General features: G+C 43.9%; 1 protein-coding gene across 3 annotated transcripts; it reads left to right on the forward strand.

Annotated features, from left to right (window-relative positions):
* The first annotated feature begins 87 nt into the window (after positions 1-87).
* ino80da (INO80 complex subunit Da) lies at positions 88-13,091 on the forward strand. 3 transcript variants are annotated; one of them, XM_015001345.2, is made up of 10 exons: positions 88-616; positions 2,787-3,033; positions 3,166-3,977; positions 4,378-4,477; positions 4,697-4,921; positions 5,025-5,134; positions 5,303-5,436; positions 6,020-6,240; positions 6,353-6,516; positions 8,899-13,091. In XM_015001345.2, exons 2-10 carry the CDS (start codon positions 2,816-2,818, stop codon positions 9,936-9,938), a joined length of 3,024 nt encoding a protein of 1,007 aa, XP_014856831.2. In that variant the 5' UTR covers positions 88-616; positions 2,787-2,815; the 3' UTR covers positions 9,939-13,091. The 3 variants fall into 3 exon arrangements, with proteins under 3 accessions (XP_014856831.2, XP_087857251.1, XP_087857250.1); XM_088001125.1 differs by lacking the exon at positions 88-616 and having other exon boundaries at positions 628-3,033; positions 4,378-4,481; positions 4,647-4,921; XM_088001124.1 differs by lacking the exon at positions 88-616 and having other exon boundaries at positions 629-3,033.
* The last annotated feature ends 492 nt before the right edge of the window (positions 13,092-13,583 follow it).

Below are 13,583 nucleotides of genomic sequence, written 5' to 3' on the forward strand. Positions count from 1 at the left end.
AATTTATTTAAGTTTTTGCTTTTCAAAGTATACTAAAATTACACCTACTAAAGTTTTCCAGATGGAGGCTCTGTGTCTGATTGACACTGGATCTGTCATTAGTGAACAGCGGGGCAACAGTGTGGCAGGAGGGCTGATAACTCATTCATGTGGACGATTATAGTCGGAGTCCAGGTGGATTTTTATCCTCTGTCGGACTAATTTGTTTCAGTGCCGAACACTTGAACTGCACTGTCCTTCATTCACACCATAATTTGTTTCATTCAGCCATAGTTGCACATTGTAGAGATTTTAACAAAGTTAAATTTCCAATATGGTAGGAGAGGTTGTTGTTGTTGAGTGGATTGTTGTCATGTCCCCGCAGTGCCTGTAGTGGTGCTGTGAGGAGTCTGCTGTGGATCCAACAAATGTCCTCAGCAGCCTACCTACGGCTTGTAATTTGCGCTGGGTAGCCTATATTTACATGGGTCCATATTTCAAGAAAATTCGAGCTCGATGAAGACCGCCGTTACTATCCTACCTGGAATATCGATGCCCGAGTAGCCTAGCTGATTCTAATAGACATTTCGGCCGTCTATCTGGAGCGAATATCGTGTACAGCCCAAACCCATTCAAGGTAAGCGGAGTCGTGAGCAGCCTCGGGATCGATTTCTGAGTGCGCCGCATTACGCGGGCCTCAGTCGGACTGGCAATTTACTAGAGGTCGCCGTCTTTTCGAGGTTAATAGGCCTTTACTATTTAATACATTTGATCATTATTTTACAGTAATATTTAAATTCTGGTCGTCTAGAGTAGGAGTAAGATACGTAATGTAAACGTTTTAGTTGCTTACAGCCTGCAAATGTTACATTATGTAATTACAGTGGCTATAACTCATCGATTTTTGCGGAGGCCTCGGCAGAACAGGCCGTAATCCTCGAATGTATACCCTTTGTTTGAAAGTATTTGACCATAAATCTTTTCAGTTGCATTACGGTAAATGACTAAAACAGGCTCCGACGAGCTGTTGCTGGCATCTTATGTTTATGCTTTATTTTTTCGAAATAATCTAAACTGGAAATAGACCTCTGTTTGGATATGTTTCCGTTTCCTGGTTAGCTACCGCCTACTAATTTGTGTTTTTAGCTTTGTTAGCTAACAGGGAAAAAAATAGGTGTTCTTGTTCAGCCCTTGTAAAAAATTAGTTTATCTGTCTAACAAATATTACGGTTATACTTAAAAAAATGAGACATAGGTAAATAGTAGATATACAGTTGTTTGTAGTATAACTGTATAAAGTTTAAGTGCCTCCCGTCGTTCGCTAAGCTAATGTAGCACGCTAATGGTATTCATTTAGTAGTTAAAGCTAACCTAACATTAGTTAATGTTTATTTCCCCGCCTCTAAGCCTTTAACCACAATAAAGAGCACAGTTTAAACTTTACACTGTGTCGAATTGTAATTTATATTAATACAGATGTAACGATGCTCACAGCTACTTTAGAACAAAAGTTTTTAAATATCTCAGCTATAAATAAAAAATATATAATTTGTCACTATAACCAAGATAACACGTGCTTCTTCGACATTGACTTCACTTGGAAGTCACTGTCTGCTTCGTTTCCCTTTCAGTAAGTTTTGAATTAGCACTGAAATTACACATATGGTTGCCACAAATTTCTCACTTAGAGGTGTTTGCATATAAAATATCAGAGTATGAAAGGAATTAATCAGTATTTTAGAGGAATTTGACTTGACTTCCTTAAATGCCTGTATTTATAGATATTAGCTGGATTTAGTTGCCAGTTATTAAGTTGCAACAAAACCAGAAGAAATCTGTTCAATATGTAGAAAATGCATTGTGCTGTATACAAAATGGCTATTTGCATTCCATCTATTATTGAAAAACATCCCCTTGGCATTTTCACCTTTTGTCATGTTATAACCTCTAACCCCACTGTAACCTTTCAAAAGTTTATGTGACAGAGTGACCCAAAATGACTCATAATTGTGAAGCTGAAGTTGACATTTTGTAAAATAATAAAACCAACTAAAAGTTGATGAGTGTATTTGGAGGGTGCAGAGCAAACACGTGGAATAAGTTAGATGGAACAAACCTTTGCAATGTGTGGTGAACAACTAATATTACGCATTATCCTAAAGACACCATCTACATGGATATGACAGCCAGCATTATGCTGAGAGAATGGACTTCTTCAGCGGGTAGCCGGGAGCTGGTCAGAGTTAAAGGGAGGATGCGAACAGTTCAGTACTGAGGGATCCTAGAAGAAAGCTGCTAAGTCTTGAGAGTGGGGCAAAGGCCCTCCATCAATTTGGACAGTTTGCTACAGTGGAAAGCATTTCCACTGTAGCAACAGAAAAGTATTTGTATGCATTGGTCTAAATACTGTTTAGTAAAAGTTCAGACCAAATCCGATTCGAGCCCATGGCATGATTTGGAAAATTACTAGTCAGGGAATGAATTGCAAATGTACCCCACAGTGTTTATTAAGTTTTTATTGGAGCAAAAACTTGTAAACCATAAATCATGTTTGTTCTACTTTTCAGTCATGTGCTACTTTGTGTTGGGGGTTTATTGCAAAATGTTCCAGGAAAATACATCAATGTTTGTCAGCTGGAAAAGACAAAATGTGAAAAATACAGAGCGTATTATTATTATTTTTTTTGCAAGGCAATGTGGTTGAACATAATAACTGAATATTTTCATTTATCTCTAGAGTGCATGGATGGTTGTAAAGTTTTGGAGTTGTGATTTTTTTATTTTTTTTCCCTCCTCTGTCCTGTCAGCTGATGTTTTCAAGGACAAGAGTCACGTGATGTATGAAGGCAAACACATACACTTCTCAGAGGTGGACAATAAGCCGCTGTGCTCGTATAGTCCGAAGCTGTGCAAGCAGCGCAGGCTCAATGGGTACGCGTTCTGCATCCGACACGTTCTGGAGGACAAGACGGCTCCTTTCAAGCAATGTGAATATGTGGCAAAATACAACAGTCAGCGATGCACCAACCCCATCCCAAAGTCTGAGGATCGCAGGTGGGTTTTGAGTGAGTGCACGTGTGGCACATTTGATTCACTTTTGCATATAAAAATAGCATTCTTTTTTTTTTTTTTTTTTTTTTTTTTTTTTTTTGATGAATATCTGGGGGATGTGTTCTTATTTACCAGATACTGCAATAGCCACCTGCAGGTTCTCGGTTTCATCCCGAAGAAGGAGCGCAAGAAGAAGCACGATGCTTTAGAGGAAATGCGTCCTCGGGCTCACCTGGAGTCAGTGGCTCTCAAAATAACGGTGCCCTCTTTGGCTCTGAGAGCCACTAACGGCATAGATGAACTTCCCCCGTCTCCGCCCTGCTCGCGCCTGCTACCCCTCGCTGACGGCGAACTCCTGGACCCTTTTGCCTTTTACGAGGACGAAACGGATGGAGAGGAGGTGGGCACCCCTCGGAAGGTGAGCAGCATCAAGAAGAAGCTACAGAGTCGGCTGGCGCTCAACCAGAAACTCTCCCAAGACGCAGAACTCTTCCAGCCAACTCCCGAGCACTTTACGGCGTCGCCGGTTCCGCGCCTTCACCCCTCCTCGCCGCTCAACGCCCATCTGCCGCGGCCGACGCAGGGCCTCCTCCAGCCGCCTCAGCAGCCCGGCGTGACGTCCTTCCCCTTCCCAGGGCAGCAGCAGGGTTTATTATGCAATCCACTACCACCTCAGACAGTCAACTTTCTGCCTCCAGGGATGCCTGCAAACGCATTGCCCAATTCAGGGCAACATTCTGGACCGTCGCTCAGCAGGAAAATGCCTTTTGCTGCTACTCAGCCGCCTGTCTGCTGCAAGGATGCTGGCAGTAACAATCAGAGGCCCGTGGTCGTCATGCACCCCTCCGCCTTCTCGCCGTCTCCCGACTGCCTCGTCAGGTTGCAACACCTGGTGCAGCTCTGTGCCAAGAGACAGCGGGAGCATGGAGACCTCTTCTCTCATCTAGGTGACTTGTCTTAAAATTTGAAAACAGAGGTGTTTGCATTAGGGCAGCAGCTACTACGATTATTTTATCGCTTATTTGTACGAGTAATTGGATTTAAAAAAATGAGCACGTTCTGCAGATTTTTTTATTCAACCAAGGCCAATCTTATAAAATGTTAGAAATATTAAAAGATGCATGTAAACAAACTAATTCCTTTTTAAAATAAGAAAATAATCATTTTATTGCCTAGAATTCAATATCAGAATTATTTTAGTACAGCAAAGGATGCATTTGCAGCTAAAAAAATGTGAAAAGCTCTGCCCTTTCTGCTCGACTCGACATCAGTACGGTGTAGCTCGTAGTTACAAACTTGTAAGAGCTTGTTAAGATGGATGAGCCCGTCTAAACAGCTTTGTTCCAGGTTTGGACTGGTCAGAAGACAGTGCCGATGACGACGATGACGAACAGGAGGATGCAGAGAGGGTTACTCCATTTCAGAATTCGTGGAGACCAGAGAACGGGTTTGTATCTTTAAACGCTTAACCATAATGTAGGGCTGGGCAATGTGGCTTAAAAATAAAATCCCTGGACTGACATTGCTCTGAACTAAAGAGTGCATTGATGAGAAAAAAAAATCAGTTTCCCAAAAGTTCAATTAATGAATAAAACCGATTTATCGCCCATCACTAGATATCGTGTCACTATCGCACTGTGATGACTTTCGCTGGTATCTCGTTAAGGCTGGAAGTCGACGGTGGTTCTTCGCGGAGAGCACGTCTACTTCGGCTTTGCTCTTACCTCCGGGAGAAATACAAGCACATGTGCCGACAGGAGAGGGCGAGCATCCGCCAGAAGAGGTACCGCTACGCCTTCCGGAAAGCCTTGCTGCACGCCGCCAGCAACAACCCTGACTGCGCGGGGCAGCTGATCCAGGAGCTGGGTGGAAACTCTCACAGCAGTCCATGGTAATCTCACGCTGGGCCGAGGGAAAAAAAAAAAAAAAGTTTTACAATCGCGTTGACAGAAAAGAGTCGGTTGCTGAGTCCGGAGTGTGTTTTGTCTTTGCAGTGTGGCTCCAGCAAGGCCACAGAGCACACAAGCAGTGACCTGCACGGGCTCCACCAAGGGCCAGAGCTGCAGCAACACAGCTCTGCCCTTCACTCAACACTGTTTTCAGCGTATCCTTTGCACCGCTTCGCTCTATGTTGGAGCTGGATGCCACAGTTTCAGAATAACGGATGGAATTCTCATTTTTACTCCCCTTCATTGACGTGCATCACCGTATCACTGTAGCATGTTTTATTTCCAGCATGTTGTCGTCGTTTTTCCTTCATTCTCCTCTGCAGACATACTGTTGAATCGTTCTCAGCAGCTCTTTGCTAGTTGCACAGCCAAATTTGCAGACGGTCAACAGTGCTCCATCCCTGTGTTTGATATTACGCACCAGACGCCCCTCTGCGAAGAGCATGCCAAAAAGATGGTGAGTTCAACAGCTGATGCATAACATGTCAGAGACATTGTGAGGAGGCGGTTTGAAAAACATTGGATGGCTCCACAGTTTCTGTTACAAATGTGCGGAAGCCACATACTGTTGTGTGAAGTTTGTGGAAAGAAACCCAAAAGGTCTGAGCCAAGTCAAAGACAAAGCTACGAAATACTGAGGAAATGTATGCAGACTTCAGATTTTGAAGACATAAATAAATAAACAGGAAAAAAATAATAATCTGGACTGACATAAAGCAATAAGTATCCAATTTAACTCCAGGTGATTAGAAAAAGAAAAAGTCTTAGTTGGTGTACACTTTTGGTTCCAATTTTGTCATTAGCATGAATATCATATTCTTGCACAAGTTTTAATCTGTTGTGGATCCCACGATTTTTGTAGGGTAATAAAGTAATTCCTGCTCTGCATAAACATGCATTGATATCCTGCCACAGGATTAACATTCAACCATCACCATTTGAGCTTTAAGTTTGCAAATGTGCTGTTTGGACACCATTTAATCCGTCTCTTGTCTTCATTTCTCTTCCCTCTCTGTTTTGCTGTCATTCGTTTTGCTCAGGATAATTTTCTACGAGGGGACGGAAACCGGAGAGTGCAGCACCAGCAGCAGCAGCGAAAGCCACGTAAAAAGACCAAACCGCCAGCGCTCACCAAAAAACACAAGAAGAAAAGGAGGAGAGGACCGCGGAGGCCACAGAAGCCCATCCCGCCCGCGCTGCCGCAGGGCAATCTGGGAATGCCCTCAACGAGCCTTGTGATGCCCTCGCAGGCTGCCATTAGGTCTGCCTCATAGGACAAAAAAATGTCAAAAACAGGCTGCAAAACTTTCTTTGTTCTTTACGTGTAGCGTCTCCACGGCGACGTGGTCTTACTTCTCCTCTTGTTGCTGCAGGAGCCCTTCGACTCCGGACCTCAGCACCGACGAGCTTCCTGATGACATCACCAACGACATGGCAGACATTCCAAATGACCTTGAGTTGAACCAGGAGTTAAACGATTTCGCCGACGTGTTACCACGGCTACCTGACGACCTGCAGGATTTCGACCTGTTTGAAGGTTCGGCACAGTGATTGATTTTTTTTTTTACAAACAGAGAAATCTCCCTAATCTGTGATGCATTCGGTGAATTTAGTGACTTTTCTGGGTTTGGTTTGGGAAAGGAAAGGGAATATTTGTATTCATATCTCAACCCCATTGTCTTAAAATTCCTTCCATCTGTTTCTTTTCCTTCCTTTCCTGCAAGCCAGTGGAGAAAATTCAAATCGAACCAGAGTTTCAGTGCATCATTAAAAAAGCTTCAATTATTTTTTAAAAATTAAGATCTTAAAATGTCTTAAATTAATTAAAATTTTATTTAATTATTTATGTGTACTAGACTTCTTTATCTAGAACCTGAGTCCAAATTTCAAACAAAAAAAGCTAATGTGACAATAAAAAAAATCCTTGAAGTCTTAAATTGGACTTGCACGCTTTTCCCAGGTCTTTAATTTTGTCTTGACAGGACTACTGTCAGACAAAAGTTTTAGTTGCATTCTAAGATGTCTTCATTGCGTTTAGTGATTCAAGTCAGTTGGGGATACCATTAACTAGCTGCTAAAATACGTTGCTAACTAGCTAGATTTTTGCATCTATCCTGGGTAAGTGCAAATTTATTGCCAGTCGGCTGGACGAAGTTCGTACGTTTCTGTGGCGACGTAATCTTAAATCCCATTCACGCTGACCTTGGAAAGTCTTAAATTTGAGTTGCTGGAACCTGTACAGGGTTTCCCCCAGAAAACTTGCTAAGCCCGGTGGTCGGGGCGTCGAGTCGGGCCGTCGAGTCGGTCCACCGGCGGTGCACCGTGTCAGTATTAGCAAATATGTTACGGGAAAAGATCTCCAGTGAAATGCTACTTAAACCCACAACTAGTCTAAAAACAACAAATTTGCACTTCTGTTTAATCCAAATTAAGTCAGCAGCTCCATCAGGCCCCCAAGGGCTTCAAGGGTCCCATAAATGCTAATAATTTAAAACACACCACAGATACATAAATGCAACGCTTGTTTATTGAGATTATCAATGCTGTAAAATTTTATTAAATTGTTTAGGCATAGATAAATTTTATTATTCTAAATTGTTTAACATTTAAATACAAGATTTTAAGGAGCTGGCAAGTTTACTTTGTAAAACTTCAAAGAACATTATTCATAGTTAGATTGTTTTGTTACCATAGCAACAATCTGATGCTATGAGTTTAACCTTTGAATTTACAAATACAAATTAGTAAATTGCGATTGTAACTTATTGCTTTTTAGGCTGGCCAATTAAACTACTCCCTTCTCCCATATTTCACTAATTCTAACACAGAAGCTGTTAGAGCTGCTGATATTTTTAGCAACAAAAGGGGCCCCTAAGTCAGATTCTGCTCAAGGCCTCATACAGCCTTGGACCAGCCCTGCATGATGAGGTATTCCGCTGCACTACGCAGAGATGCGCAACAAACAGGAGATTTAATTCAATGCTGCTAATGTGGCTTTAGTAGCTCTTCCGTTTCGTGTCTGTTGAGTTTTTAATAAGCGTCGCAGAAACTGTTCTGATTGGTCGAGTTTATGGGACGAGTTTCTCAGATCTCCGTGCGGCCCCACGTATTAACTCTAAGCAGACAACGCATTTGATATAGTTTGATGCATCATGTAACCGGAAAAATAATACTAAAAATAATAATAAAATAATATAAAGTCAGCGTGATGCGTGACTCCGAGGAGAGCGCTAAAGCTCCTCACCGGGCTGAACCTGCATGATGAGGTTAGCGCTGCTCGTTATCCACAAACACTCCGGCCAACCGGGACCACAGACATAAACTTTACAGGGAAGACAGACACAGAGCCACACGCTGGGCAGCGTGTTGAGATGTAAACGCCGCATATAATTGTTCGTAGAGCTGCGCAACCAGAGCTAACGCGGCGGGTTTTAAACTCTTACCTAGAGTTCTCCAAAGGATCATAATTCCTCACAGTAAGTTGATGTAAATATCCATACAGGTCAGCCTGAGTCCAGTTTGAGTGAAAGGAGGTGCGCGCGGTCCCGCTGAGGTAAAGCAGCGGCAACGCGTGAGGCAAAGCGCAGAGGCACCAGCTGTGTGATTAGTCCGCATGCTGTAAACTTTAAATGCATAAACTATAAACCTATCTATTATAAACCTATCCTTAAGGAATAAATCTGCTCTGCTAGTGAAATGCTAAGAGCAAAAGAGACACTTGCAGCCCGGCTTTAAAAAAAAAACAAACGATTCGATTTTTTTTCCCCCTAGAAACGTAAACGAGCAACGCTTAGCTTGGCGGCGGGGCTAGTAAAGCATGGCGGGCCGCCAGGCTTATAATACACTGGGGGAAACCCTGCTGTAGAAACCTGTGAACTGTTGTGTTTACTTGTGGAACGTATGCTAAATGTTTCCGCAGTAAAGAACGGCGAGCTGCTGCCCACCACGGAGGAGGCCGAAGAGCTGGTCCGCGCGCTGCAGGCGATGGGGTCTTACCCCGACTCGTTGGTGTGCCTGACATCCATGGGGGAGCTGGCGGCAGGCGAGGCGGTGGACCACCGAGCCATGGCCATGTTCCCCGGACCGGTGCAGCCGGGCGGCATGGGGGACCTGCTCAACACCCGCATCGCTACTGAAAACTTCACCAGCCTGGAGCTGGAGGACAACCTGCTGCAGACCACTGGGGACCACTTCTCGCCGTCCCAGCCGACCAGCCAGCCCCCTCCGTCGTGCTCCGGTCTGACATCCCCCTCCTCTGCGGCAGCGGCCACCACCAGCATCGCCCTGCTCACGCAGACCTCCATAGCAGAGCGAACGTTTTCTCGGACGCACACTTCCCACATCCTGGCCAAACCGGAGGTCTCGGCGTCGTCCCCCCAAGGCAGCCACTACAGCAGTGAGCACGTGCCGTCCCCGTACAGCGACCACATATCTTCCCCCCACACCACCTCCTTCCAGACGGACACCCCCCTCCTGCTGGAGGTTCCTATAAGTGGCGTTCCGGGGACGCCTCGCTCGACGTGGAACAACCTGCCCCTCCCCCTCGCCGACCCTGCGCAGTTCGGCAGTCTCATCAGGTCAGAGAGTCATCTCATCACCACCTCGCTGTCCACGCCACCCGCCACTACCCACTCAGTAACGCTGCAGCCCATGGCGGCTCTGTCGGCCATGCCTCAGGGCGCCGTGACGGGGTTAACAGCTCCCCCCGTCTCCTCGTCATCCTCCTTGTCCTCATCTTCCTCCTCCTCACACGATCACCTGTTGACCCCCACACAGCCCAAGCAACAGCTCCCTCAGTTCAGCGCGGCCTTCGGCCATCAACTGGCCTCCCACAGCGGCATCCCGAAAGACGTGCAGCCCAGTCACAGCTCCACGGCGCCCCCTGCCGGCTTCTCGCTAGTTAGTGCCACCACTGCAAGTGCCAACAGCGCCACGCCACCCTTCACGCAAAGTAAATGATCGGCAGCGGCCGCGCGGACTCCACGGCCGACCGGCTTCCGATTAACCCGTTTCATTTGCTTTATGTGTGCAATGTGGTTCTCGTGCACTATTAGGTAATGAATTTGCACAATCTCAGATTTTCCTTTTCTTTTTTTTTTCTTTCCTCTTCCTTCCTGTAGTCGGATGGTTTTCAGATTTTAAGTAGCTGTGAGTCCAATTTGTCAGTAGGGGGGGCTGTGGTTAGATTATGTGATAAATTAATGGACATTAGCAAAGATTATTTATACCAGTGCTCAGAAATCCCAGATGCCGCTCTGTTTGCTTCGCCCGGTTTTCTTAAAAACGATCAAACGCACCCTGCCTTTCTCAGATGGCCATTTGCATCCCCCCCCCTCCTTCTCTGTTTTATACACTCTGGTTTCAAGAAGAGAGTAGTCATTGTGACGTTTTTTGTAACCCATTATGTTTCAAGCTATTTAACTGTCTTCATAATATTGATTCAGTCCGATTTAATAGTCACCAAGATACTTTTAAACAGCTGTTTTTATATGGTGTATATTATATGTGCTCATTTGTTGGCTTGCCCGGACGTGGAACAGTCTTTGACCTCACCGAAGGTTGTGGCACTGAGAGTGGTTAGTAGACACTTGAAGGTAATAGTTTCTTGAAGCAATAAAAACACATTACCATCACTCACAGGATTGTGAGGTATTCTTACTGGTGTCACTGCTTGTAGCTCCACTTCCTGAAACCAGCCGGATCGGGTTTTATTTGACCTCGGCGTCTTAAAAACTCCAGATTTTTTATTTATTTATTTTCTTTTACAACCGTTTTTACTCAGGCCATCTCTTTTATTTTCTCCAGAGTTAACTCTCAAGGCGACAGTGGCGGCGGTGGTAACTGCAGGGGCTTTTAAGTGTCTCCTCTCAAAAGGTGCTCCCTGGTCCACATCTACACGCCGGTCTTCACTGGCTTGGAAAAGCGGGAAAGCTCATTCGCAGATTGAAGATGTAGGCAATGTGGATCGGGATTACAGTGCCTTGCAAAGATTATCAACTTTTTCCACACTTTGTCATGTTTCAACCGCTAACTTGCATGCATTTTGTAGGATTTTAGGAGATTCTCAGATTGTGCCGAACTTTAAGTAGGCCATTCTGGCGTGGGATTATGCGTTGATCTAAACTTCGTCCATTGTAGCTCTGACTGCATTTTTACTCTTAAATCCTCTATCGTCTTTAACACATTGAGAGGTCTTGGTCACTAACTCTTTTGGCGATCCAACCGCATGATGCTGCCATCACCGTGTTTCATGGTGGAGAAGACGTGTGTGTCTGCTGCCCCACTTGCATCTTGGTCTCACTTGACCAGAGCTCCTTCGTCCACGTTGTTCCTATGTCCCCTGCATGGGTTGTGACAGCCTACAAATAGGACTTCAATGGCTTTCTTCTTGCCAGGCTTTCATCAACATCATACTTGCGGAGTTCATTCGTAATGGTTGGACTTGATCCTTCCACCTGAGCCGTGGATGTCTGCAGCTCACCCAGAGTTACCATGGGCCTCTTTGCTGCTTAATGCTCTCCCTTCCCACCCTGCTTGTTCAGGGGGACGGCCACGTTTTGGTCGGTTTGCAGCTTTCCGAGTTCCTACTTAGTCTGGAAACATTTGAAATTTGATTATATCGATTACTAAACCTGGAGATGCACGGAAAATATTTCCACATGTTATTCCTCATTCCATCATGTTACACATAAAAATATGCATTTCTCTTAAAATCTTTTAACTTCAATTTATTTTGACATTTTAATCTACCTTCATTAAACATATTTTTTATTATTATTATTATTTTTTTTTTTTTTACAAATGTCCATGTCACTTTTTTTGTATCTAGATCACCTTAGAACTGGACCAACGTTCATGAAACTGTGTCCGTTTTAGATATTGATGCGTTTTAAAGATTACAGCTTCATTGTGGCGTAAATTCAGTCCAAGTGATGCAGATGTTGAATCAGAGCTGATGTCTGTTTGCCCAAATGCACAAAAAAGATGCAAAATAGCCTTTTAGCACCTCCCTGCCAAGGCAGCTCAGTTATGAAAGCAACTATAGACCTGATTATTTTTGATTCATTATAAAATTGTGACTATTACCCATCACTTGAGTTTTGAAACTGTCTGCTACACTTAAACAATAAACTTTCTTGCCCGCAAACGAATATCAATAGACCAGCTAGAATCCGACATCTATCCTAAATAATGGCTGTTTCTGTTGAACAAATGTTCCCATGTTCAGTGCAGCTACTAAAATATTTGACAAAATATAGCCCAGAAATTTCCATCTACTTTCATTATCAGTTGCTCATAAATCAGGTGCTTGCCGCGTTTTGTTGCGTTCGGTGACTCTTGCATATCATGGGTTCTTGATCCGTGTCTGCATCTTTGAAGTTCGACTGTTTCCACACAGATCAACCGAGGTTCCTTGGATTCCCCTGCAGTCTTGGTCGTTTCTTGGCCGACTTTTTCCACGAATTAAATGGTTCCGACAACCACCGGATGTTTGGTATGAGCCGTGCACCAACCCGTACCCACGCTTTGGACGTCTCACAGCTCCTCTTGTCTGCCATCTTTACTTGAGTTCACTTTTCACAGCAAAATTACGCCAGATGTCTAATCTCTCCCTCTTTTTTTATGAGGATAATTAGTGCTTTTGCAAACGTTTGGAGCCAAAATCAAAGCTGAACGTGAATGTTTTTAATAACTCGGCCCTTTAACATTTAGATGATTAAACCAAGCTCTGAACAAAATTATTTTTGTACCTAAATTTCCAGAATTTATCCTAAAAGCCATAAGATGGTTACACTGAGTTTCATTTAGGGGTGTTAGAGTAAGGGGGGCAGAATGAAAACACATGCCACAATTTAAAAATACTAATGCATTTAAAAAAAAAAAATCATGAAAATCGTGCATGATTTTTCTTCCGCTTGTTAATTATGCACTATCTTGTGCTGGTCAATCACAATAAAACACTGAAACTAGTGGTTTCAACATGACAATCTGGGAAAGAGTTCAGAGGGTGTGAATACTTTTGCATGGCACTGAATACATTTATGTGAGTGGTGTAATTTGCACGTCTGAAGTAAAGCTGAATAAAGTGATTTTTAAGCTATAGGATGCAAAGCTGGGGGTCTGGTGTTAGTTCTTTTTTTTTTTTTTTGCAAACAAAAGCCTCCCCACACCTCTTCCCCTAACCTACACAACAGTGCAACTTTGGCTTTTGATAGATTTATACTTATATACAATAGCAACTGACAAATTGTTGAAAACTTGGTATATAGCATAGAAGTCTCTATCTTGGGGTTTGTTGGTGAACTCTTCAGTAGCAATGGGTTGAAGTTATTTGCAACGTATTCAGTGGCGACTGCATGTTGTGGAGTGAGTCTTGTTTTTAATAGCTATCAAACGGTGGGAGGGGGATCAACGCGTGCGTGCTGTCGTGTTTTTGATAGCTATTAAACATCAGGAGGCACGGGGGGGTGGGAAAGGGTGAGGCGGTAGTTATCGACCGGATTCATGTCGGGTCACGTGCGTCACTGCTTTTTCACGTAGACTTGCACAGGAATGGTAGAGGCTGGTGTTTTCTTTACCCTCCCCTTTTATTTTTGCCTTCAT

The sequence above is a fragment of the Poecilia mexicana genome, unplaced genomic scaffold (genome assembly GCF_051168715.1).
Source record: "Poecilia mexicana isolate PSO_F unplaced genomic scaffold, ASM5116871v1 scaffold_2, whole genome shotgun sequence".
NCBI lineage: Eukaryota > Metazoa > Chordata > Actinopteri > Cyprinodontiformes > Poeciliidae > Poecilia > Poecilia mexicana.